The sequence below is a fragment of the Salmo salar genome, chromosome ssa10 (assembly GCF_905237065.1).
Source record: "Salmo salar chromosome ssa10, Ssal_v3.1, whole genome shotgun sequence".
In the NCBI taxonomy this organism is placed as follows: domain Eukaryota; kingdom Metazoa; phylum Chordata; class Actinopteri; order Salmoniformes; family Salmonidae; genus Salmo; species Salmo salar.
The window spans coordinates 41,924,988-41,950,070 of NC_059451.1; the positions used below are offsets into that span (position 1 = coordinate 41,924,988).

A 25,083-nucleotide genomic window follows, 5' to 3' on the forward strand; every position below is an offset into this window, starting at 1 on the left:
TGTGACAGCTCCTGCTATTGAACATTGAGAAAAAACACATGCCAGGGGTGTATTCATTAGTGCACACCATAGGAAACTGTTGCAAAACGTTTGCAAAGAAAACAAGAGTTCCTTACTGGAAAAGTTCCGCTGATCCCTCTGGCATTAAGGCCAGTTTGGTTCTGAGTAAATACACCACAGGGGCTTTTCTAGGAAAAGGTTCACTTTGGTGACACAACCACTACCCATTATGTAATAACAGAAATCCGTGAACCAAAGTAAAGTTTACTATCAACGAACAATATGAATAATAATAGTAGTGACTTTGCTATAAAAGTCGATAGAGTCTATGTCCTGCTGATTAAACTCATTCTCTAGTAGTAGAGCAACTGCAGTTCTGACCATTATTACTAATGCTGGATTGTAAACATCTGTACACATATCATGAGTAAAATCACAAAACTCACCGATCATAAATTATGTGTATTGATACTATACTGAATTGTATGTAGAGCGACCATGGTTTGCGGTCCTGACCAGGCTATATCAGGGCATGCAATTAAAAAAAATAAAAATTAATAATCTCTATTAGAAATACTTTTAGAACAGGAATAGACTTAAGATGCCTAGGAAACTGACCGAATTTGCCTGCCGTCAACAAATAATGTCACCAAAAACCAAATGTTTGCTTTAACTTTATTTATTTTTTATGGCTTTGTTTTTTTCTCTTATTTTTTTTCCCTTACTATAGGTCTTTTTGGCTCTACATAATTATCTGATAGGATTGGGCATGTTCAAATGTTGTTTTTTGTTTGAACAAAAGTCTATTCAAAGCTTTTATCCTTAAGCAAGCAAAGTATGAACACAGCTAATAAAAATAAAGGATCATTTTTACCTCCTTACTTTACACAAAATAAAAACGCTTTTTGGACCCCTTCAGAAATGGGGGTATTAAAATATTTGACATTTGTATCACAAATCAATGTAATGAGACAAAACACGTAAAAACTGTACAAAAATGATAAAATTCATTTAAAAAAGTTTTGACCAGATGATGCAAAGTTAAGATTATATAGTTTTTGTTTTGTCAGGGTGAAGGACCATAACGCCTAAATGAAAGAAGATGCTATGGGAGCAGAGTTCACAATTCATTTCTTCTGCTGGATGTAGTTGAGGTTGACGTGATGTCGTCCATGGGGGAGGAGCGGGAAATGCTGATTGGGGTGCACCACAGAACCTGGGGCGGGGCCAAGACAAAGAAAGAAGTAAAGTTAACTACAGTAGGGGCATTTTCGTAAGATCGAAGGGGAGAATTATTTAGAGTAGACCAATCAATGAAGTATTACAAATTATACTAAATGAGAGGTGGATCCGTGGCTTTCCCACCCCACCAGATATGCAATAATTAATTGTATTTTTTAAATGGACACCCGTTCTGAATGGACTCGAAGACAGTCCGACCCGTTCCGAAAAGGACAGTGGTAAACTGACCCAAACAGACCCATGCTGGTTCAGGTTCTGAGAGACCCGTTCGGATTCTAAAAGAAAACAATTTAAAATATCCAACCGGGCGCTGCCAACGCCATCAATAAACAAGCGATGTTGGCCAGATGAACTACAGTTACGTATCCATAACTGCCTATAACAAATTATTTTAAAAAAACTATTAGTTGTATTTCGACGTGTAGCGTATGGACTATACTTTGCTAATACAAAAGTTGTTTACCTCACGGTTCAGCTGTCAGCAATTTGAGCGATAAATGCATCTGGGCATTGCATGCCTATAGGCCTAGGCGTTCAGTTCATGATATTCGTATTTAAAAAAAATATATTTTTTAAAAGAGACAAGCTTAGGCCTAGCCCGACAGAAAAAGATAGGTATGCCGGTGTTGTGCCCGAAAATCTCCCCCCTGCCAGAACCCCCCCCCCTCTTCTAATTTCCTTAATTTTGTGGCTTGTCAAATACTTTGTGACACGCATCAGTCAAATACTTTCTATAGAACTTCACGTCAGGATAGGCAACCAAAATGAATAATTCATGCATGTGTGTTTTATTAAAACAGAGAGAGTAAAATGTTGGCAGGCAAACATTTCAGAACAACTACGGCTGAATTATTACCCATAGACTTTCAAAAATACTAGTCGAATAAGACATGGGAGAGATGACGAATTTTGGCAAAGAGATTTAGTTAGACCAATACAAAAATCAGTAGCGGATTTAGGTATGGGTGACAACGGCAGCACGGGGCGCCCCCGGGTGTGTGCGCTGAGGGGGGGGGGCTTCACCCAGGGCACTATAGAAGCTAGAACCGCCACATACACTTGTAACAAATAGCCAAACTGAAAACTGCAGTAGCTTAATTCGTACATTTTCAATCCAAATATTGTTTTATAAAGATAAGCATTATATTGTTAGATTAAAACCTGTTTGGGATAGGGGGCAGTATTTTCACGGCCGGATAAAAAAAACTTACCCGATTTAAACTGGTTACTACTCTTACCAAGAAAAGAGAATATGCATATAATTAGTAGATTTGGATAGAAAACACTGAAGTTTCTAAAACTGTTTGAATGGTGTCTGAGTATAACAGGAACTCATCTGGCAGTCAAAACCCTGAGACAAATCCTAACAGGAAGTGGAAATCTGATTTGTGGAATCACTTTCAAGCCTTTGCCCATGAAACACACCGTGAGTTAGGATTCATTTAGCACTTCCTAAGGCTTCCACTAGATGTCGACAGTCTTTACAAAGTGGTTTGAGTCTTCTCCCGTAAAAACTGACCGAACGAGAGGGCTGGAAAGTTTGTCATAGAGGGAGGGCCATTACTACTATGATGCGCGTGCCCGTGGGAACTCTTTCGTTCCGAAACGTTTTGTAAGACAATGCAATCGTCCACCTTGAATATTATTGAAGTTCTGATTGAGAAAGGCCCTAAAGACTTATGTCTTCACTCAAAATGACTTACATTTTGAGTAGCCTTCGGAACGCGCTAACAAGGAGCTATTGGGACATAAATTATTAACTTTTTTGAACAAAACTACATTTGTTGTGGACCTGGGATTCCTGGAAGTGCCTTCTGATGAAGATAATCAAAGGTAAGTGAATATTTACAATAGTATATTTGATTTTAGATGAGTCCAAGATGGCGCTAACCTGTATCGCCTAGCCTATTTTTCTGAGCATAGCACCTCATTTATTGCAAAGTGTAATTTCCCAGTAAAGTTATTTTGAAATCTGGCAAATCTGCCGGTTGCATTCACGAGATGTTAATCTATAATTCTTTGAATGACAATATTATATTTTACCAATGTTTTCGAATAGTAATTTTGTAAATTGTAGCGCTGATCCACCGGAAGCATTTGAGGGAAAATGGACAGGTTAAAGGTGTAACTCAGGTAGGCATAAAACATTCTTCCTCACCTCAAGTTCAACTGTCGGTGTGCACTGCCTTCATAGGTCTGCAGTACCTACGCCAAATAGGCATACCACACCAAACCGTCACAAAAGTTGCTTAACTTTATTAGGGTAATATCAAAAGTACGTCACTGTTCACCGGGAAAATACGAACAGGTTATTATATTGCCGCAATAATTTCAATACTAAACAGGCGATTGCCTACCGCAGGCCTACCCAACAAATGACAGTACGTAATAGGTTAATGCTATTTCTTTTACAACAGGCCAACTTTTAGCCTTAAACTAAATACATTGCACAAAATTATTGATACGTTTTCATTGACAAAAAAATTAAAATATAACACTTTTTGCATTGGCTATTTAAAGAACTGGTTTAGATAATTAAAATAGACCTACAATAGTAATAAATAAACAATAATGGACTAGACAATTGATAATACGAAAATAAATAAGGTAGAAAATTGCATCAAACCTGAATAGTGAATTGCACACAGTCCATTTGGCTGTGCCAACATTCTCCTCATCTTTGTCAACTACAATGTCACAACTTGTCCCTGAGGACATTCACCTTGTCGACTTCTTTTCACTATACTCTTCCTCCTCTAACTTTCGTTATACTTCAATGAAAAAGGACTCAATCTTCATGATCAACAGTAGCCAAGGCTAATTAACAGAAGACCGGTCCAAATCGGGACCAATCGGTAATACATTTTAATTGCACATACCTGGTACCCGTGGCAATTGTGTCAGACCTTGACCCAGATCCGAGACAAAAGTCAGATTTTAGGGCCAGGGTCGGATCTCAGGTCTGTTGAAACCGTGAAGACCTCTAATTCGCATCTCTCTATCGCAGAGCCTCTTACCTTGGGACATGAAGGGCTTGCCGGGTTGTGGGTAGCCCCCGTTGCCCTGCTGGATGAAGTTCTGTGGCATGCGGTAAGGCCAGGACGGGGACAGGGAGTAGTGGGCCGCGTTGCTGTGCTCCCAGGTCCTAGAACCCTGCTGGCTCACCCCCCCAAACTGGGTCTTGTAGCCTGGGTCTACAGGGAAAGGGAGGTCTTTAAATTTGGTCCACAAAACATAATTGGAAAATTGAAACAAGAAACTACTCAGCCAACCACAATAATTTGATATCATCCTTCTGTCCCAGCACCAGTTTAAGCGCACAGTGAATTAAGTGTGTAGCCCAAAACCACTGGTGTCTCTTACCTGACCACACAATCAGCACCGTTAACAAGGAAACAGACAGTTACTGCTAAAGACAAGGACAAAATCTGACCAGTTAGTCAGACAAACCAACAAAGACTGACTGTTCCGACAACTAGAAGAGACAGAAAGAGACGGAGCCACCCAGTGTGTACCTGACTTGCCCACAGTGCCGTTAGCCACCATTGCCCCCTGTTGTGCCAGGTGGTTGTGCCAGTGCCTGTCCCGTCCCTGCCCTCCTCCCAGGCCCATGGGCCTCCCCGCCGGCTGGGCGAAGATGATGCTAGGGTCGTTTAGGTTTATAGGGCTAGGGCTGCCACCCCCCAAAGATCCCCCTGGCCCTGTGTTCCCGTTCCCTGGCCCAGGAGCCTGGCGCAGAGGGAATTTAAGGCCGGGCGGGGAGGGCCCTCCAGGGCCGCTGGAAGTCTGGAGGATGGGGCCGTGGATGGGCCAGGAGTTGGAGGGGTGATGGTGTTGGTGATGAACCTGGTGCCCCTGGGACTGATGTGACTGGTGCTGGTTGTGGTGGGACGGCAGCAGTCCCAGAGCAGTGAGAGCTGCAGAGTGGTGGTACTGGCCCGGGTGGGAGGGAGGGAAGCCGAAGAGAGAGAGGGGAACCTGGGGTTGTTGGGACTGCTTGGGGGGTCCCACTCCAGCGGAGGTCTTGGAGGAGGAGGAGGATTGGGGGGAGCTGGAGGATTGGCTGGAACCCTGGGAGAACAGGTTGGGCTGGGGGGAGTAGGGCGGAGTCTGGTGGGAATCAGACTGAGGGGGGGGGGAAGAGACAGCAGGGTAAGGATGCAGTGGAAAAGACAGAAAGGGAAAAATACAGGAAGGGAAAGAGAGAAATCAATTAAAAGGCATCACCATACATAGAGGTCTGTACTGATAGATAAAGAAGCTAGCTGCAGCAGTATGTTTGAACATGGTTAGGGTGGCTAAGGGAGAGACAGACAATGCCCAGTTGTACTCACACATTCGGAGGGTTGTCTGGTGCGTCCGGGGCGGTCCTGTGGAGGCTGGGGGATGGGGATGGACTGGGAGCTCACCATGGCTTGCACCATGTGGGGAACTGGAGGAAACGGAAGCCAACCATTACATCACTCAGTCAATGAGCCACTGCTGCCCTCTGCTGGGAGGTAGTAGTCATGACAAAACTCAGGGCTTTAAAATCAACAATTAGATACTGTACATGGGCTCCTATACGATACAGGAACGATACGTTTTAGTTTGAAATGATACCATCGGTGCCATTCGGTTTGATTACACAACGAATCGATGCGATTTGGTTCAATGCAATACGATTCGATACACTAACATTTGTTGCACAAACACATTCATTTTCCATTCTAAATTAAAATGTGCTGGTGATGGAGCTCATCAGCTGGGATGCTTGGAGCTGGATCTGTCTGAGCTTGTTATTTTTTGCAGATTCATGTTTGAGCTTTTAATATTTATCATTTACAAATTAGCTATGACATAGCCAATGAATATATAGCACAACTTTGGATTTCACTCCCATCTCAAAATCAAATGGGTTTGACTGTTTTTACAGATTGATCTTCTCGTCGTCTCTAGTTTTGGCCATGCAGTGCGACTCGCAAAAGTGATTGCTGGGCTTCCCGAGTGGAGCAGTTGTCTAAGACACTGCATCGCAGTACTAGCTGTGCCACTAGAGATTCTGGGTTCGAGTCCAGGCTGTCGCAGCCGGCCGCGACCGGGAGACCCATGGGGCGGCGCACAATTGGCCCAGCGTCGTCCAGGATAGGGGAGGGTTTGGCCCGGCAGGGATGTCCTTGTCTTCTGGGTTAGGTGGTCAATGTGTCAAGAAGCAGTGCAGCTTGGTTGGGTTGTGTTTCGGAGGATGCACGGCTCTCGACCTTCGCCTCTCCTGAGTCCGTACGGGAGTTGCAGCGATGAGACAAGACTAACTACCAATTCGATACCACGAAATTGGGGAGCAAACGGGGTAAAAAAAATACATTTTTAAAAGTGATTGCTGTCCTCGTTATAAAGTAATGAACTTCCCCTATATATCCAAAAATTACCATATACACTGATTGTTCAAAGCAAAACTACTGCTGATGGTGAACCTGAACAATCAAAATAAACTGTATTGCAACCGCCAATCAGCAGGTAGGCCTACAGCCAGTTGCCTCTCCGATAGCTTACTGTTATTCCAGTAAATCAGTGCACAGATGACAACCTAAATTACATCTGAAAGATGCATGCTACATTTGGATCGGTTTAGGGTCCGCAGACCGATACACTTGTATCTTAAACATTTGAATTGGGGACCGATGCGTATCGGTGAATCGTTACATTCCTACCTGAATTTGTCCAAATGAAACTCTTGTTTTGATCCGTTTGCTTCTCAAAAGGTAAACTGTTTACGTAATGAATTCACCCCAGAGGAGTAATTAGACCAAGACGGTAGCAAACAGTTGCAAAACCCTTTGAAACGGAAACAATTTACTCCTAACAGAAAAAGTGTTGGCAACGAAAACAGGAGTTTCTAGTCGACAAATTCAGGTAGGTCCCTCCGTTTCATTTCTGTTTTCTTCCTAGCGGATACACCCCCGATCAGGTGTGTGTGTGTGTGTGTGTGTGTGTACCTAGTCCCCCTGCGGCTCTCTGTCTAAGATGACGGTACTCTTGGCAGTCCCTCCGTACGTGACCCATGTCACCACACTGGAAACAGCGACGCTCCCGTGGCTCATGTTCGTCTCCCTCCTTCACATCCTCCTCTTTCTCGTTCTTCCTCATCCCCCTGTTCAGACAGACACACAGAAGCAGAGGATTAGCTCACTCAAACATGCAGCCACCACTTGACATAGTATTTGAACCTATTATAAATCATTTCAAATACTGTTATAAATAAGTTCAAATACTGTATCTGTGCTTGATTGAGCTCGTCTTCAAAAGAACCAATGCAAAAAGTCTCAAAAGTGCAAAGCCCTTCCACCTGGAATTATTTCAAATAGTATTTGAACCCAGGTCTGTCACACACACGCTCACACACTAGTTCCCGAAAGAAACTCACTGATGTTCTCTCCCAGTGTACCTGCGTCTCTTGGGGCAGTCCTTCATGTAATGGCCGATCTTGCCACAGACCCGACAGCACCTGTCATTAGGTGCCAGCTCCCCGTCCGTTAGCACCTTGGAGTCAAAGAAGTAGTACTGCACCACAGAGGAATCAATGTTAGACATGAGAACAGGTCTTCTATAGACAAATGGAATAATTTCACATCAACAATGTACAGCCCAGGCAACAATGCCCATAATTACAACAGGTCTCAGAGTGCAGATCTTGGATCAGGTCCCCCTCTTGTTCATTATCATTTAAAAAGGCAAAAATGATCCTATATCAGCACTCTGAATAAAGCCCTGTTTCTAGTGTGTGCCGTACCGCCTCCAAGCCAGGCTGGGGGTAGAAGGGGGTACCAAACAGCTTCCTGCCGTTGATGAAGGCCTTCATGATGAAGTTAGTCACTAAGGAGAGACAGAGAAGGGGTGTGTTGGGGACCATGATCACTGAACTACTACAGAGAGTACAGACCATAATCACTGAAGTACTGTGGTAGACGACACATACTTGGCCTGATAAGGATAACTTAGGAGTAGGGTTGCAAAACTCTCGTAACTTTCAATAAATTCTGTGATTTTCCAGAAATCCTGGATGGAGTATTCCAGATTTCCTGCTCATCATCTCCTGACTCTGGGAAACCTCCAACTGGGATTTCGGGAAAACTAGGGATTTGTTGAAAGTTCCTGAAATGTTGCAACCCTACTTAGGAGACATAGTTCACTTACTTTTGCGAGAAACTCCAGCACCAAGATTGTGATTCAAGTCAAAGGGATCTAAGGAACAAACAAAAAGTAATCAATCGGTCCTTTCATCATCACAACCATGTGAGTGAGAAGGATAGTTTCACTACCTTCAATAGCGATGCACTTGGAGGTCCACTGCTTCTCGAAGGTGGTGAGTCGTTTCCTCTGGCGGATGCTAATGACATGCTCCTTAAAGTCAAACTCCTCGGTGTAGAACCTGAGCAGGCCCAGCCACAGCTCCCCCACAGACTCACGGTTTTGCTGCAGCTCTGGCAGATGACGACGCTATGAGGGAGGACAAGGGACAGTGAGCTTTATCAGAACTCTTTAATAGAATGCTTTAGACTACAACGACAAGTAAGCAAAACAACAAGCGTATTCAAGTTCATCATTTAGGAGAGGCAGGTGTGTGTAGGATTTGCTACATTCAGTTGCGTTGATGACTGAACTCACCAGTTCCTCGAGGTCATCACAGAAGAAGGCATTCCAACCATCCACCATCCTCTGTGGTACAGTATGTCCGTCAAAGATCTAAGGAACAGGTTGACATTGGGTTATTTCCTAAAGCTTTTACAAAGACTGAGTGGGTTCTGTTGGTGTCAGCTACATCCACACTGACTGGCTATAACAGGATGGACTTGTTACAAGGGTTAGCAGAGGGTAAGTGAACAGTACCTCTTGGAGAACAGGGATGACAGGGGGCTGTCTCTGCTGCAGGAAGTAGAGCACCATGAGGATGTATGCATAGGACGACAGACTTCCTCTGGACGCGTCACCTATGTCACAGCGCTTTGCAAACACCTTCATGGTGTATCCCAGGAACTGCACGCGAGGGTCTAGAGCCGCGTAGGTAGCCAGCATTCTGGTGTTGTGTTGAGCCTGAAAGAGGACCGACGCCAATGAATCCATACAGATGTATAGTACACAATCACTGATTACACAGCAACTTCGCTTGACTTACAAAGGACATTTTACCCAATGATAGTACTCTGTCCCTTACCAGTCCTTGTTATGGCTATCTGTAACGTTAAGTAATGATCTCCGTTTACTCACCAGCGTATTGTAGAGGCTGATGTCTGCCTCCAGTCCGCTCGGTCTGTGTTCAAACTTCACAATAGGCACTTTGGCTGTTGTAATAGGCAGGATGTTCCTCAGACCTGACAGAGGAAAACACAGGTCATCAATCACCAAGTCACAAAATATGACAGTCTGCCTTCATAACAAGTAGTGAAACCACGCATCCTGAAAGGGGTCAATGTAATGTGCTGTGAAAGAACCTCTTACCTGCATGTTTCTTTAGCACCTTGGCTAGGTCTTCGATGATCTCTTTGCAGTTCAACTTCTGTTGAGTAGAGGGGTAGACAGATATACATCTCAGAATGACTGGGGAGACAAAGACCTGCGGGAAAGAGTTTCACATTCAAAATGGACACCCCACGTACCTCTCCGGTGTCGTGGCCCTCCAAGGTCATGCAGATGTCCAGGTCACTGTCACGGAAACCAAAGCCGTTCTTGGAGGAGCCAAACAAACACAGCTGGGCCTTGTCTGTGGGATGATATCATAGATGTTTTATAATACCGAGGTTGTACTACACAGAATAGTAAGTTCCATATTCTTGTGAACTGCTGTTACATATGCAATTCAGTTCTGTACGTACCATTGTATTCCTTTCGTATAAACCTCTCCAGACTACCCATGACCTGCTCTCTCTTCTGCTGCTCTCCAAGAGAGGGGGACAGCTCATCTACAAACAATCAGAAAAAGTATATTTAGCATGTTTGAGTATTCCTATTTGTGCATGTGAAGTCTATATATACAGGTTTTACCAGTGTAGTGTTCAAGACATGTCTTAGCTCCATAATATAGAAGATCTGCTTGGACAAAATCACTCAAACAAACTCCTTCCAAGACAGGAGAATGATGTTAAGCAGCAAATGACTTACGGTAGCAGAGTCTACAAAGGCCATCCAGGATGTCTCTGAAGCGGTCGGTCATGGGAGGCAGCGGTTTGAGCTCGATCTTCTTGAAGTCCTCAGGACAATCGTCCTTCAGATGCCCATCTCTCTTACAGATGCTGCACACGACTGTAGGAGGCTGCAGGGGAGAAAAATAAAGATAATTAAGCAAATCCTGTGAACTTAATTCTGGAACTTACACTAAACGTCTGTCAAAGCAAGTCTAGAATTTTCGTTATCCAATTCAAAACAATCAAAAAAGCATTTTGTACAGGTACCTTTCCTCCTGTGAAGATCATCCTGTCAAATATATAATGCAGGTCCTCTGGTGCAATATGTCCCTGCTTCTCAGACACATGCTTAGCTTCCTCTTCCTCACTGTCCAGCAGGCCGTTCTGGGGCGAGGGGGAGGCGGAGGAATGCTCCAGGGTAGTGCCAGGCTCAGCTCCAGTTCCATCTGTAGAACTGTCCCCCTCACTGAGGACCAAGTCCATAAGGCCAGCGTTTAATGCCCGCTCTGCTCCATCCTCTTCATCACTTTCACCCTCCTCCTTCTGTCCTGTCTCAGAGCTCAGACTGTTCCCTTCCTTCCCATTGTGCTCTCCACCTCCACTCTTCTCAGCCACCTCTTCTCCATCTCCTTCCTCTGGTTTCATGTCGCCATGTTTGCATGTCTTCTTGCCTCTCTGGCGCCCTCCTGTGTCCCTGTCCTTGCTCTGCGGGCAGGCAAAGTATTTGTAGGCAGTACGAAAGCGCTCCTGGACATACTCAAAGACCATCTGACTGTTCAGGCTGCGGGCAACATTCCTCTTCAGGGCAAACGGATCTGAGAAGAAATGGAGGAGGATAACTTTAAAGGTGATAGAGCAGTGGTGTGTAGAAACTGACGGAAAAAAAGTCCCTTCTGACCTTTCCACCACATTACTTTAAGCTATTCACACCTAGTAAGTCAGCACTCTCATTGAGGGAAACAAGTAGAAAGGACAAAAAGCGGTAACGATCGAAGGGAGCTAGTCACATAGAAAACAAATCTGACTGTCTGCTATTTAGAATTGTGTGTGGGGGGGGGGTCACACAGAAATAAGAATGAACAGAAAGGGCTTGGAACCTCTATCCCTGGCAATTTAACTGGTAAACTCATGGGTACACTCACAATGGCTGTCTGGTATTGTGAGGTAATCATTTCCATTGTAAAGTAGAATGTTCATTCAAATGATGTTAACTGATGTGGTTCATGCAATGGTATGTATTTTTTGTAATGACATTTGAGTTGAATCAACAAATCCCAGTACAAATTGATAGGTACACTTTCCTGCTTTGCGCCTATGGGTACACTCACAATGGTCGCCGGTCCACCCATTATGCCATAATTGACTTGAATGGGGACGACCCTTCTATTAATTCTTATTTCCATGGGGGATCATGTCAGCTCTATTCATTACATTTCTATCTGCAACATTCTGAACGTTTCAACTCTGAATACCCTGTTCAGTGGTCTCTCTCCCTTTGTCTTACCGTTGATGGCCAGCCTGTCTGTTCAGTGGTCCGTCTCCCTCCCCAGCCGGTCTGTTCAGTAGTCTCTCCCTCGATGGCCAACCTGTCTGTTTAGCGGTCTCTCTCCCCTCAGTCTTACCCTCGATGGCCAACCTGTCTGTTTTAGCGGTCTCTCTCCCCTCAGTCTTACCCTCGATGGCCAACCTGTCTGTTTTAGTGGTCTCTCTCCCCTCAGTCTTACCCTCGATGACCAACCTGTCTGTTTAGTGGTCTCTCTCCCCTCAGTCTTACCCTCGATGACCAACCTGTCTGTTTAGTGGTCTCTCTCCCGCAGTCTTACCCTCCCGCAGTCTTACCCTCGATGGCCAGCCGTCGTCGGGGCCAGTTCTTCATCTCTCTGGAGAGGAGCTCTTTGAGGCGGATGCTGATGATGCGTTCCTCCAGGGCGAACTCCAGAGTGTAGAACCGAAGCAGCTCCAGCCACAGCTGGCCCAGGGACACCCCTTTACCCAGGTCCAGGGCCAGGCGCGTCTGAGAGGGAGCAGAGCGAGAACACAGAGTGAGATGGGACATATGAACTAAGCCTAAGACTACATGGACAGTAGCCACAAAGAATAACAGAGGCACTCTGAACGCCATAGGTGGCATGGATAAAAAAGGAAATGGACTGGTAAGAAATATGGTGAGTAATCAGTCTAGCTAACACACCAATACAATGCTTTGTAGCACTTCTGAGAAAAGGGGATACACTCAATCCTTTGAAGAACTCTGCTTTTACCACTGCAGAATATAAACATATTACAATGTGCAGTCATATCATTTCTTGAATTAAAAAACTATTTGAAAAAGAAAATGAAAGCCTTGTCTAGAGTACTCACCATTCCCTCTGCATGCTGGTTCTTCACAGCAGGTTTCTTCTGCTCAGGCTTGGTCTTCCCTCCTTCCCCCCTGCCATCCCCCCGTCCCTCTGTACTGGGGGGCCGGTGCTCCCATCCCACAAATATATCCATCTCTATCCCCGTCAGATGGTACTCATCCACAGCCTTCACATCAAAGCCTTCGATCTGAATTCAACCACGTAAGTTATAAACAGCATTAACAAAAACAGCAACAAGCACAGTAAAAACATCTTAAACAAAAGCAAAAAAAATATTATGACCTGAAAGAAAATGAATCAGTTCAAATATGTGCAGCAATAGTGGTGACTATTTTAATAAAATATCAACCTTTGTGTGGTGTCACCTACCCAGTAGCCGAAGTAGACAGGAAGGATGGGCTCTCTGCGTTGTTGGAGGAAGAAGATGACCATGAGGGAGAAGGAGTAGGACGGGATTCCCCCTTCTGCCTGGCAGTCAATATGGCACAACTACAGGGACAAACAAGCACACAAACAATATAGTCTTTATTTAAATGAGGTAAGTCATTAAGAACACATTCTCTCTGGTCAGGGGCTGTCGTTGTCATCAAAACCACTAAAGCGACAATATGCTAAGCTAGGTAAAGCAACCATATAATTTACAATGAAATCCACTCTACTCATAAATGCTGAAGAAAACATTGGTATGGTTTAGTCATCAAAGGCCAAAACATTTAGTTACATTTGCTATTTCCACTAAAAGCACTAGTGTCAACTAGACAGATGCTATTTACATCATATGCTGGTATCCATAAAATACTATTTTCCCCAGACCAGCCTTACCTTAGCCCAGAGGCGGAAGGCCAGGACCAGAGGCACCAGTCTGGGTTCCAGTCTAGCTAGGGCAGCCAGGTGGTTGGTGGTGAGGCAGGCCACATCATTACCTGCACTCACCTTGCACATCAACCCACTGTGGAGATACAACACACTGATCAGGGTTGTATTCATTATGCACCAAACGGAAGAAAACGGACTGAAGCAGAGATGGGTTACCTGAACTTGTCCAATAACGAACTCTCATTTTTATTTTGTTGCAAAATGTTTTGCTACGCTGTGCCCAGGAATTAAAAATACACCCAGGAACCACTAACTCAGAGGATATTTCAAAAAAGTAAGTTGTAAATGGATAACAGTAGAGCTCATAGAAAACAGAATTGACCTTCCACTGACCTGTTGACATCTCTGCAAAACACTACCGGAACTTTGGCGTGAAAGTCAGACTCAACCTCAGAATATTGAGCTGGGAAAAGAAAGGCCAACATTCTTTGACTGCTCCCAAACCCAACACAACTATCTCCTGGCTGGCTAACCAATTTACATAGTTTACTGCCTGAAAAATATTAAACAAATCTAATTTACCAAAGGGGGTTGTATTAAAACTACTGTGCATTAGTTCAGAGTTCTATTCATTTTATTTTCTCATAACCTTCATTCGAGGTGGTTAATATGAGCTCTCCAAGCTAACAAATAACTTCTTATGCTGAATTTACAGTCTCTCTCAACACTGTGTGTGTGTGTGTGTGTGTGTGTGTGTGTAGGGCTGTTTAACACACCACTGTTCTTCACGATTTCCAGTACTTGTATCAGCACATCTGGTTGAGTCATCTGGAGAGACAAAAACATTACATTTATTATTAAGAGGCAAGGCATCAACATTTGTCATTAAATTCAATCAAATGTCTTCATAAAGCAGTTTATACATCAGCAGTAGTCAAAGTGCTTTTACTGTGACCCCAACCTAGAACCCAAAGACCTAACAGGAGTGGCGGCAAATAACATTCAGTCCACTGTTAATTTGAGTCCTGTTTTAGTGTCCTGTCTAGGAGTCCAATCATTCACAGGTTCTTGGATCCCTCCAACTGATAAATATACCCAATCAGTTAAATCCTATCCAAGACAATCAAGGTGAAAGCGATCAGAGATCATCTGATACAGACTGACAATAAGGCGATAATGCAAATCAAGGCTGTGTCCCAATAGTCTTGAATAACCTGCTTCCTGTTTCCTACGTTGATTACCACTGATCTTACAATCATTTGACTTGCACCCACATTGCATTTAACACCTGCACACTTCGCATTTACACTCAGCGGCCAATTTATTAGGTACATCCATCTAGGTCTGGGTCAGACACACCTTTGCTTCCAGAACAGCCTGAATTCTTCAGGCCATTGAATCGTTGCTCAATTGTTATCAAGGGACCTAACGTGTGTCAGGAAAAAAATAAAAAAAATAAAACATTCCCCACACCATTACAGCACCGCCACCAGCCTGTACCATTAACACCAGGCAGGATGGGGTCATGGTCTCATGTTGATTTCGCCAAATCCTGACTCAGGAACCGGGATTCGTCAGACAAGGCACTGTTTCTCCAGTCCTCAATTGTCCAGTGTTGGTGATTGTGTGCCCTCTGGAGCCGCTTCTTCTTGTTTTTAAGCTGATAGGAGTGGAACCCGGTGTGGTCGTCTGCTGCAATAGCCCATCCCTGACCAGGACCGACGAGTTGTGCATTCTGAGATGCCGTTCTGCGCCATTTGTGGCCCGACTGTTACCTTGCATGATTCTCCTTTGACCTCTCATCAACAAGCTGTTTTCACCCACAAGACTGCTACTGACGGGATGTTTTTTGTTTGTCGCACCATTCTCGGTAAACCCTAGACACTGTCATGCGTGAAAAGCCCAGGAAGACATTTGAGACACTGGAACCGGCACGCCTGGCACAGATGATCATGGCACACTCAAAGGTCACTTGTTTTGCCCACTAATGTTCAATCGAACAGTAACTGGATGCCTGTCTGCCTGCTTTATATAGCAAGCCAAGGCCACGTGACTCACTGTCTGTAGGAGCGAACCATTTTCGTGAACAGGGTGGTGTAGCAAATAAACTGGCAATTGCGTAATTATAATTTGCATTAGTGAGTTGTTAAGAAACAGTCAAGACTTACAGTGGAGGGGTAGGTGACGTCAATGTTGATGTCACTTGTCTTGAAGGCAAATCGGGTGAGACAGGAGCCGTACAGGCGGAGGGCGCAAACTGAAGAAAAAAAAACACCAACAAAAGCCATTCATTATCCAGGGATCTATTGATACCATACATCAAACAGTATTCTATTCATGCCATACATTCAACAGGATTTCATTCATACCATTTCCCTACTATTGCATTATATTTGTTTATTGCCACCCTGGGAACCTTTGCCACTCCTGTAAGCCTATACTTACAATAAGATACTTTCAACCATCTAGACATGGCAGATGAACAGTCTAGATGACAGGAAGAAGACAGGAGGATAGAAATACTTGGTTACCTGAGAGGTGCTGCTGGATGATGATCTCCATCCTGGTGACCACTTCCTTTCGCATCAGGAAGTCCTGGTCAGAGATGCCATGTTGTTGGGTGACCTGAAGGACGGCTGCGTCCACGGCTCTGAGCTGGGCTGGGGAGGGGGCAGGCAGAGCACGCAGCTCATTCTCCTCCTGCTTCTCCTAAACACAACACAGGGGAGAGGGACAAAGGAAGGGTGAATCCAAATCCCCTCTAATGGCACTGTCTAATCGATTGGAGAGAATGTGGACAGAATTTGGAGTTTGGGGGAGATACAAAATGGCCGACGTAGGCTAAGGAAGCAGCAAAATAGTAAGAACGCATACAGATACACCAATAAGCTCCACCTCAATTAACCATTTCCACTTCTGAAATAACAAAGATGGAAATAACAGCCTAGGATTTTCTTTCAAGTCACAGTACACATCAGTTGTTGGAGAACATGCCAATTATGACAAAATAAATAAAAGTTGCTAACTTTTTCTCTCACCATGATGTTCTTCTTGTGTCTCTTTTCCTTGATGTGTTTGTGTGCCCCCTGTACGTTCTCTATGTGTATTGAACATAGCTTGCATAGGTACTGGAAGTTAGGGTACTCTGGAGACGGCTGTAGAGACAGGAAGCAGTGAAACCAATTATATATGTGAGAGACCAGCTACTGATAGTGCCCCTCACTGTACACACATGCACATTTTTTAAACCCCTCAGCGATGTGTTGAACTGTTGACTATTAACATTGTTATTGTTTTTCCTGGTGGAGGGTTCTCAGCAACGAACAACAAGTTGATAAGACATCTGACCTAAGAAGTTGCCTTAAAATGTAAAATTGTGTCCACAAATTCCAGTCAACTGTTACAGACAATACAATGGCTTCAGGAAGTATTGCCACCTTGACTTTTTCCACATTTTGTTGCATTATAATCAGAATTTAAAATTGATTAAATTGAGATTTTGTGCCACCTATCTACACACAACATCCCACAATAATCAAAGTGGATTTTTTTCAAAGAACTGTTTACAAATGAATAAAAAACTCAAAGCTGAAATGTCTTGACTCAATAAGTATGAAAAGAATGAGAAAAATATTCCAAAACATGCATCCTGTTTGCAATATGGCACTAAAGTTACACTGCAAACTTTTTGTCCTGAATACAAAGCATTATGTTTGGGGAAAATCCAACATATCACCGAGTACCACTCTTCATATTTTCAAGAATGGTGGTGGCTACATCACATTATGGATATGCTTGCCACCTGCAAGGACTAGGGGGTTTCTTTTAGGATACAAATCAATAGAAGAGCTAAGCACAGGCAAAATCCTAGAGGAAAACATGGGTCAGTCAGCTTTCCAACAGACACTAGCAGACAAATTCACCTTTCAGCAGGATAATAACTGAAAACTCAAGGCCAAATATATTGGAGTTGCTAAGCTTACAAAAAGATGACAGTGAATGTTCCTGAGTGGCCTAGTTACAGTTTTGAATTACATCTGCTTGAAAATCTATGGCAAGGCTAAAATGGCTTTCTAGCAATGATCAACAACCAACTCGACAGGTGTGTGAAGCTCTTAGAGACTTAACCAGAAAGACTCTCAGCTGTAATCACTGTCAAAGGTGATTCCAACATGTATTGACTCAGGGGGTTCAATACTTACCTAATCACAGATTATTAGCATTTATTTATCTTTAAGAAATGTTCACATTTTTTCTTCCACTTTGACATGAGTATTTTGTGTACCTCATTGACAAAAAAAGACAATTAAATCAATTTTAATCCCAATATGTAACAAAATGTGGAAAAAGTTAAGGGGTGTGAATACTTTCTGAAGGCACTGTAAATACAGACAACTGATAAACAAACTGAAGTAACTTATTTTCTCGCTTCACCTTGACCAGTCTGTGTATGTAGTCTCTGTAAAGGCGATCCTCAGCCTGTCTGAGACCCAGCTTCTGCTCAGAGGTCATGTTCCTCCCATGACCCTCCTCATTGACCCCTGACCCCTCCACAGCAGATTGCCCTGTCTCCAACACAGCACCGGCCTTCACGCCTGCAAACACAGACAAACCAACTCTTCACTTATAGTCAGCATGTAGATAAATGTTATGACCAGGAAGTGTTTATATGACAAAAAAAAAAACAGCAACAGGTCTCTAACACAGACATATTGTAGCGGCAAATGGCTCAAACATTAAACAGCTATGTAGCTAAAGAATAGAATAACGCACCAGGTGACTTCTCCTTCAACGGCCCCATCTTGGGGGTCTTGGTCTGTGCAGTAAGGACATCGTCAGATGAGGTGGCCACCGTACCTGCCCCTGTGTCTCTCCCTCCACCAGCCGGGCTCCCGCCTGTAGCCACCATGGCCCTAGCGTCACCCCCCTGCCCAGCCTGCTGCTGGCCTCCCAGTCCCACCATCCCCTTCCTCCTCTCCCCAGAGCTGGTCCTTCCAGTCAGCCTGCGAGGCTTCCCTGGGTCCTGAGGGCTGGCAGTGGAGGCTCTGCCTGTCCCACGGTTACTGCCTTGGTCCTTATGGTCCTCCCTGGCTGTGGTGATGTTCTCCTTGCTCCGGCAGGCAGTGGCAGGCTTGGGGCCAGGCCCCTCTCTCTGTGTCGCTGGAGCCTCTTTCAGGGACCTGGAGCTGGTGGAGGATGGAGCTGTGGCTCCCCTGGCCTCATTGCGAGAGGGCTTGATTAATTTTAGGGGGCTTTTTGATTCCTCCATGCCTCGATCCAGTCCTCTCCCTCACCCGGGCTGAAGAAAACTAACTACTACTCTGTATTGAGGATGGGGAGGCAGCTAGTCCAATGAAAATCGGAAGAGATGAAAGTCATACATTTTTGGCATTACCTACATTGATCTTAAAAGAACAATAGCCTAAACTATTCATAGACACTTAATACTATCAAAACATAGCATATTGAACTAATTGTACATCTGCTAGGAAGAACTGAGAAAGTAGCCAGTGGCAAAACATTTAGCTTGCAATGAAGCCCCAAAGGCCTGATCAAAACAACTACATCCTAGTTAGGAACATATATGGTTACAGTAGTTAGACCAATGCATAAAGGGTAGTAATATAACTTGCTAATTTTATTGCAAATATACATTATTACGATATAACGAAGAGAGTGGCTAGTTGGCTAGCTGAGAAAAACCTAGGCTGAAGCACTTGTGTTTGTTATGAAACGAAACCAACCCACAATATCCTGCAAGGGCCTTCTCGCATAGCGAGACACCCTGCAAATGCAAACAAACGGGGAAAGTGACATTTAAAATAACAGCTAGACAAATAAATACCGTGCAGCTCGAGCAGACTTGCTAGCTACCTGACAAATGTTTTGTATTTGCTAACGGTAGCTAACTAGCCAACTCGTAAATCGAAGTACCTGATAAATGGCTAGCTTGTTAGCTAGCAAGTTAACCATCTATCCGCTAGCTGGCCAGCGGCTGGTAAGCCTTTCTATAGACAAGTGTTTGACTAGCCACCCGACCCTATAAAACTGACACACGACAAAAGCGCCAGAACATGAAAAACAATATACAATGCCTTACTGTAATATGCAGATTTTAGCTCTAAAATACGTCTAATTTCTGTTAATCTTCCTGCTCAGTATTTTGTTGTTTTCATTCACGGATCAAAACCATTGCGGTATGATCAAAACAGCACCATAGACGCCATGTTAATTCTTGCATAGGGCATTGTGGGTACCTTTATTGAATGTAGGTGTATCAAAGAATATGTATATACTGACAAGAAACTTGTCCCTCCGCCCTAACAATGGGAGTCGGCACCGCGGGCTGTCTTCCTCCCGCCTATCTTTCTTTGGATTGGTGCATACATCTAATTATTTTAATATATTTTTGAATATTCGATGAGGGTTGTCGTCAACCGCCAGTAATCCACGGAGATAGATGGTATGCTGCCAGCCTCATGCCATGAATATCTATATTTATCTGCCCCTTCCTCTCTGGTTGTATTCATGAAAGTATTATGGGATGAAAGCCATTGACATTTTAAGGAAGTATTTTTAATGTAAAGTAAATTAAAATTCATAGAAAATTGCCAAAAAATACAAAAATATTTTGAGGGATTTGGAGGGATGGGGTCCATTTAAAGTGGGTTGTATTCATGAAAGTCTTATTGATAGAAAATAGCCAAAGCCCAAAAATACAAAAGCAGGGTGAATTCAGTAAAAGGGAGACACGTTTTGCTTTTCCATTATATATTATATTAGCGCAACACCTGATACATTTCTGAAATGCTCAAGATGTTTCCTAATCACACAAAAAATGAACACATGTTGATATGATATTCGCAGGAGGCATGACACACATTTGTGTACACAACCAAACCCATATTTTCTGTTCACATTTGGTAAACTGGGACAGCAGGTTAGATCAACTGGGACACAATTATCATAGTCCTAATAGTTTATTTTTATTTTATTTTTATTTCACCTTTATTTAACCAGATAGGCTAGTTGAGAACAAGTTCTCATTTACAACTGCGACCTGGCCAAGATAAAGCAAAGCAGTGCGACACAAACAACAACACAGAGTTACACATTGAATAAATAAAACAAACATACAGTCAATAATACAATAGAGAAAGTCTATATACAGTGTGTGCAAATGAGGTAGGATAAGGGGGGTGAGGCAATAAAGAGGCCACCACCGATCCATGTTTCTTTGTCCATTTGTTATGTCTTGATTGTTCACATCTCATTATGATTATTTCCCTATTTAAACCCTGTGGTTCTCATGATGTTTTTTGCGTTATTGTTTTCCTGTTTGTCGGGTTAGTTGTGTCTTGTCAATATTGTTCATCCCTGTGTGGATTTTGACTGATGAGTTTTTCTAGAGTAAATTACGTTATTTTACTCAGTTCGGTGTCCTGCGCTTGACTCTATTCCTCACCTCCACTATACTGACAATTATCATCTTGAGGATTTCAGAAATGTATCATGTGTAGGACTAATATGTTGGATAGATGTCGAAAGAGGTAGAAGACAGAAATGGAATATATATATATAAATTAAACAGGATAACGGTACTACAAGAACCAGAGCCCTGCCTAACCTAAGTACAAGGGGTCCCTATAAATGGGATCTGTCCCACTTTAGGTACTCCATGCTATCTTTAGCTAGCTATGGTTGGTAAAGTGGGACAACAACAAAAATGACAATTACAAAATTGAAACATAATATCAGCAACTTGTTTTTATTTATTTTCAAGCACCAGTAGATTGTATGACCATTTACATCACAATATGGCACAGTGCATTATTTATTACCGTTTTATTTATAACTAACCCAAGATAGTGCATCTGTGTCATTTTCAATGGGAGCAAATGAAGCATAGTGGGCAGAACAAGCAAGGAGGTGGGCAGATCCTGTTGTTGTGTTCTAGCATGTTGCATATTTCTGTTAGGGGATGACTTCTCTGTGAAGTGCACGTGTGCAATAACTCAATTCGCTCTAGAACTTGGAAATAACACTTTGGCAAAAGGCCATATCTACAAAATGTTGTGCACTCTGTTCGTAACAGATTTTAGTTTTGGGAACAGAAAGCTGTATTGAGATTAGGCTTTTCTTTGATCAGAAAATCAGCAGAATGTTGGCCCAGTTCCATCTTGCTCCAACCAATTGGAAGCTGGGGTGTCTGATCTGTGTGCTAGTAGTTCAAACAGACAACTCGGTGCATTCAACATTCAATACCTCTCACAAATACAATTAGTGATGAAGTCAATCTCTCCTCCACTTTGATTCAGGAGAGATTGACATGCATATTATTATTGTTAGTTCTATCTTTCCATCAAAAGGCAAGCCGTGCTGCCCTGTTCTGCGCCAATTGCAATTTTCATAAGTCCCTCTTTGTGGCACCTGACCACACGACTGAAAAGTAGTCCAGGTGTGACAAAACTAGGGCCTGTAGGACCTGCCTTGTTGATAGTGTTGTTAAGAATGCAGAGCAGCGCTTTATTATAGACAGACTTCTCCCCATTCTACCTACTGTTCTATCAATATGTCTTGACCATGACAATTTACAATCGAGGTTTACTCCAAGCAGTTTAGTCACCTCAACTTGCTCAATTTCCACATAATTCATTACAATATTTAGTTGAGGTTTAGGGTTTAGTGAATAATTTGTTCCAAATACAATGCTTTTTAAAAAATATTTAAGAATAACTTGTTCCTTGCCACCCATTCTGAAACTAACTGCAGCTCTTTGTTAAGAGTTGCTGTCGTTTCAGTCGCTGTGGTAGCTGACATGTATAGTGTTGAGTCATCCGCATACATAGACACTTTACTCAAAGTCATTAGTAAAGATTGAAAAAAGTAAGCGACAGCTGCCCTGTGGAATTCTTGATTCTACCTGGATTCTGTTGGAGAGCCTCCATTAAAGAACACCCTCTGTATTCTGTTAGACAGGTAACTCTTTATCCACAATATAGCAGGGGGTGTAAAGCCATAACATATGTTTTTCCAGCAACAGACTGATCAATAATGTCAAAAGCCACACTGAAGTCTAACGAAACAGCCCCCACAATCTTTTTATCCTCAATTTCGTTTAGCCATTCATCAGTTGTTGAATGTCCTTCCCTATTTTTAACTAGGCAAGTCAGTTGAGAACAAATTCTTATTTACAATGACAGCCTAGGAACTGGGGGTGTTCTACTGCCTTGTTCAGGGGTAGAACAACAGATTTTTATACCTTGTCAGCTCGGGATTTCGATCTAGCAACCTTTCGGTTACTGGCCCAACGCTCTAACCACTAGGCTACCTGCCGCCCCAATAGGTGTGCTGAAAGTCTGCTGTCAATTTGTTTACTGTAAAAGAGCATCGTATCTGGTCAAACCCAGGTTTTTCCAAAAGTTTACTCAGGGTTGGTAAAATGGGTCGGGTATTTGAACCAGTAAAGGGGGATTTACTATTCTTAAGTTGGGGAATAACTTTTGCTTCCCTCCAGGACTAAGGGCACACACTTTCTAGTAGGCTTAAATTGAAGATATGGCAAATACAGTGCCTTCAGAAAGTAACCCTTGACTTTTTCCACATTTTATTAATTTACAGACTTATTCTAAAATTGATGAAATAAAAAACAATCCTCAGACATCTACACACAAAATCCATAATGACAAAGCGAAAAAAAGTTTTTGGAAATGTTTGCAAATATATATATATTTAAAAAAAAGACAGTAATATCCAAAGGTCTGAACACAACTACTCATTCCAGGTTTTTTATTTAGTTTTGACTATTTTCTACATTATAGAAAAATAGTGAATACATCAAAACTATGAAATAACACATATGGAATCATGTAGTAACTAAAAAAGTGTTAAACAAATCAAAATATATTTTATATTTGAGATTCTTCAAAGTATAGTCGATGACAGTGTCATGACTGTCCTGATCAGCTCAGGGTACAGGAGACCACCACCCTACAGATTATCTCCCAAACCCCCAACAGAGGAGAGATCTAGGGGTCTGAAGATGTGGGGGTTTTATGACCCCTCACGCCCATAATAAACCTTAGGCCACAGAGAAATTCCTTTGTCCTCACAATGGAGAACTGGCCTCAGAACATTAAACATGCAATAAAGGGACTTTGGAACAATGGTTTCCGTCAGCCACAATGGTGGTCATGACGAGAGGTGGAATATGAAAATGTTTGTAACTTTTGTATTGTTATTAAAGGTTAAGAGATGACGTTATTATGAAAACATTGTACCTTTAAGAGTTTTCCCAGTATATGCCTGACGTTTATACATTGTACGTTGTGTGGAAAATATCCAAATCAAAGAGAATGTTTTGGTAAAGATGAGATGTGAAGGTAGTGTCTAAAATAGGATTTTAGTCAAATCTAGGCCTTGCCCCTTAACTTGGTCCGCCCAGAGAATTGCCCTAAAGGCGGTTACGCCCACTTCTGACCCGAGGGTATAAGACAGGAGAGTGAAGAATTAACATATCAGACTAATTGACCCCAAGTTGCAGCGAAGGTCTAACAAAGTCAATGAACCCCAAAACGAAACACAAGGTTGAAGACAAAGAAATCTTTTTCTACACGAGCTACGGACGAGTAGCTGTGTCTAAGCGGGTGAATTCAAGCCGAACCACCCAGCCTCCACTCTCCATTGAATCGTGGTATCTACACCGTTCGAATCCTAAGCTGTGAGCTCTGAGCTACAGAGCTGTCTGTCCTCAGAAGACCCCTTTCAGATCAAGGGCGAGGGATCAGACCACTAAGCCAAGAAGGACACTGACATCGTGAGGACAACCAGAGAGTTGCGCCGGAGAAGTGCGTCATTGAGAAGCCTAAACGACCCACGCGGAGCTTCCCACCTAAGACCTCCAACACGTAATTACATCATTATATTCTGACCCATAAGAGCGGCAGTTCGGGGCAAGGCTAGGTTTAAATAAGCATGGATGACAAATGAACCCAAATGTATATTTCTCTCGTGTACTTTCTTGGTTTCTCTCTTTTAAATCTCCATTTTGGGTAACACGTGCCATAGTGTGTTGGCCCGTTATACTAAGTCCTAATCAATAGCTAGACTGTGTATGTGTATTTTTATCATCATTTTAGCTTGCTAGTAAATAAATAATCAACTAAGATTGGTGTGGTAAACTCATTGGTGAAGCCTGGGTTCGTGCAGATTCCCGGATTATGCGACGTTCAGACATGAGACAAGAGGTTGATTAATTTAGCGACTGTTGTAAAATCGATATTCTGATATCCTTTGAGTTAATTTGGGAAATAGAAACTCAATCAAAATAATGTTCCCATGGTGCCCCAGGTTAATGAGTTAATAATTGCTTAATTCATTTAATCACGCAATTATAAACCGTTAATCATTCGATGAGCAACAGTCGTCACATTAACTAATACAACGTCACGACAACAGCTTTGCAAACTCTTGGCATTCCCTCAACCAGCTTCATGAGGTAGTCACCT

General features: G+C 43.0%; 1 protein-coding gene across 7 annotated transcripts; it reads right to left on the minus strand.

Moving 5' to 3' along the window:
* Positions 1 to 661: 661 nt before the first annotated feature.
* Positions 662 to 20,047, minus strand: LOC106560426 (terminal uridylyltransferase 4). 7 transcript variants are annotated; one of them, XR_001318602.2, is made up of 29 exons: positions 19,677 to 19,877; positions 18,350 to 18,920; positions 18,011 to 18,171; positions 16,603 to 16,731; positions 16,108 to 16,285; positions 15,745 to 15,833; positions 14,353 to 14,404; positions 13,970 to 14,039; positions 13,583 to 13,709; positions 13,130 to 13,249; positions 12,762 to 12,947; positions 12,240 to 12,414; positions 10,668 to 11,215; positions 10,378 to 10,528; positions 10,092 to 10,178; positions 9,876 to 9,979; positions 9,718 to 9,775; positions 9,487 to 9,590; positions 9,109 to 9,312; positions 8,887 to 8,964; positions 8,541 to 8,718; positions 8,416 to 8,463; positions 8,012 to 8,094; positions 7,646 to 7,782; positions 7,218 to 7,372; positions 5,577 to 5,674; positions 5,221 to 5,367; positions 4,260 to 4,436; positions 662 to 1,216 (listed from the first exon to the last, which is right to left on the minus strand). XR_001318602.2 is itself a non-coding variant. In XM_014123315.2 (29 exons), exons 2-29 carry the CDS (start codon positions 18,843 to 18,845, stop codon positions 1,128 to 1,130), a joined length of 4,692 nt encoding a protein of 1,563 aa, XP_013978790.2. In that variant the 5' UTR covers positions 18,846 to 18,920; positions 19,834 to 20,047; the 3' UTR covers positions 662 to 1,127. The 7 variants fall into 7 exon arrangements, 6 of the variants coding, with proteins under 6 accessions (XP_013978790.2, XP_013978791.2, XP_013978792.2 ...); XM_014123315.2 differs by having other exon boundaries at positions 4,758 to 5,367; positions 19,834 to 20,047; XM_014123316.2 differs by having other exon boundaries at positions 4,758 to 5,367; positions 16,615 to 16,731.
* Positions 20,048 to 25,083: the final 5,036 nt, after the last annotated feature.

Bases quoted from the DNA above. Each gene is read 5' to 3' on its own strand.
- LOC106560426 (XM_014123315.2), bottom strand. From the start codon at position 18,845: ATGGAGGAATCAAAAAGCCCCCTAAAATTAATCAAGCCCTCTCGCAAT. The intron at 14,040-14,352 runs GTGTGTTAAACA...TTCTTTTCCCAG, and splicing joins GGAAATCGTGAAGAACAGTG to CTCAATATTCTGAGGTTGAG. The intron at 9,980-10,091 runs GTACGTACAGAA...ATCATCCCACAG, and splicing joins TATACGAAAGGAATACAATG to ACAAGGCCCAGCTGTGTTTG.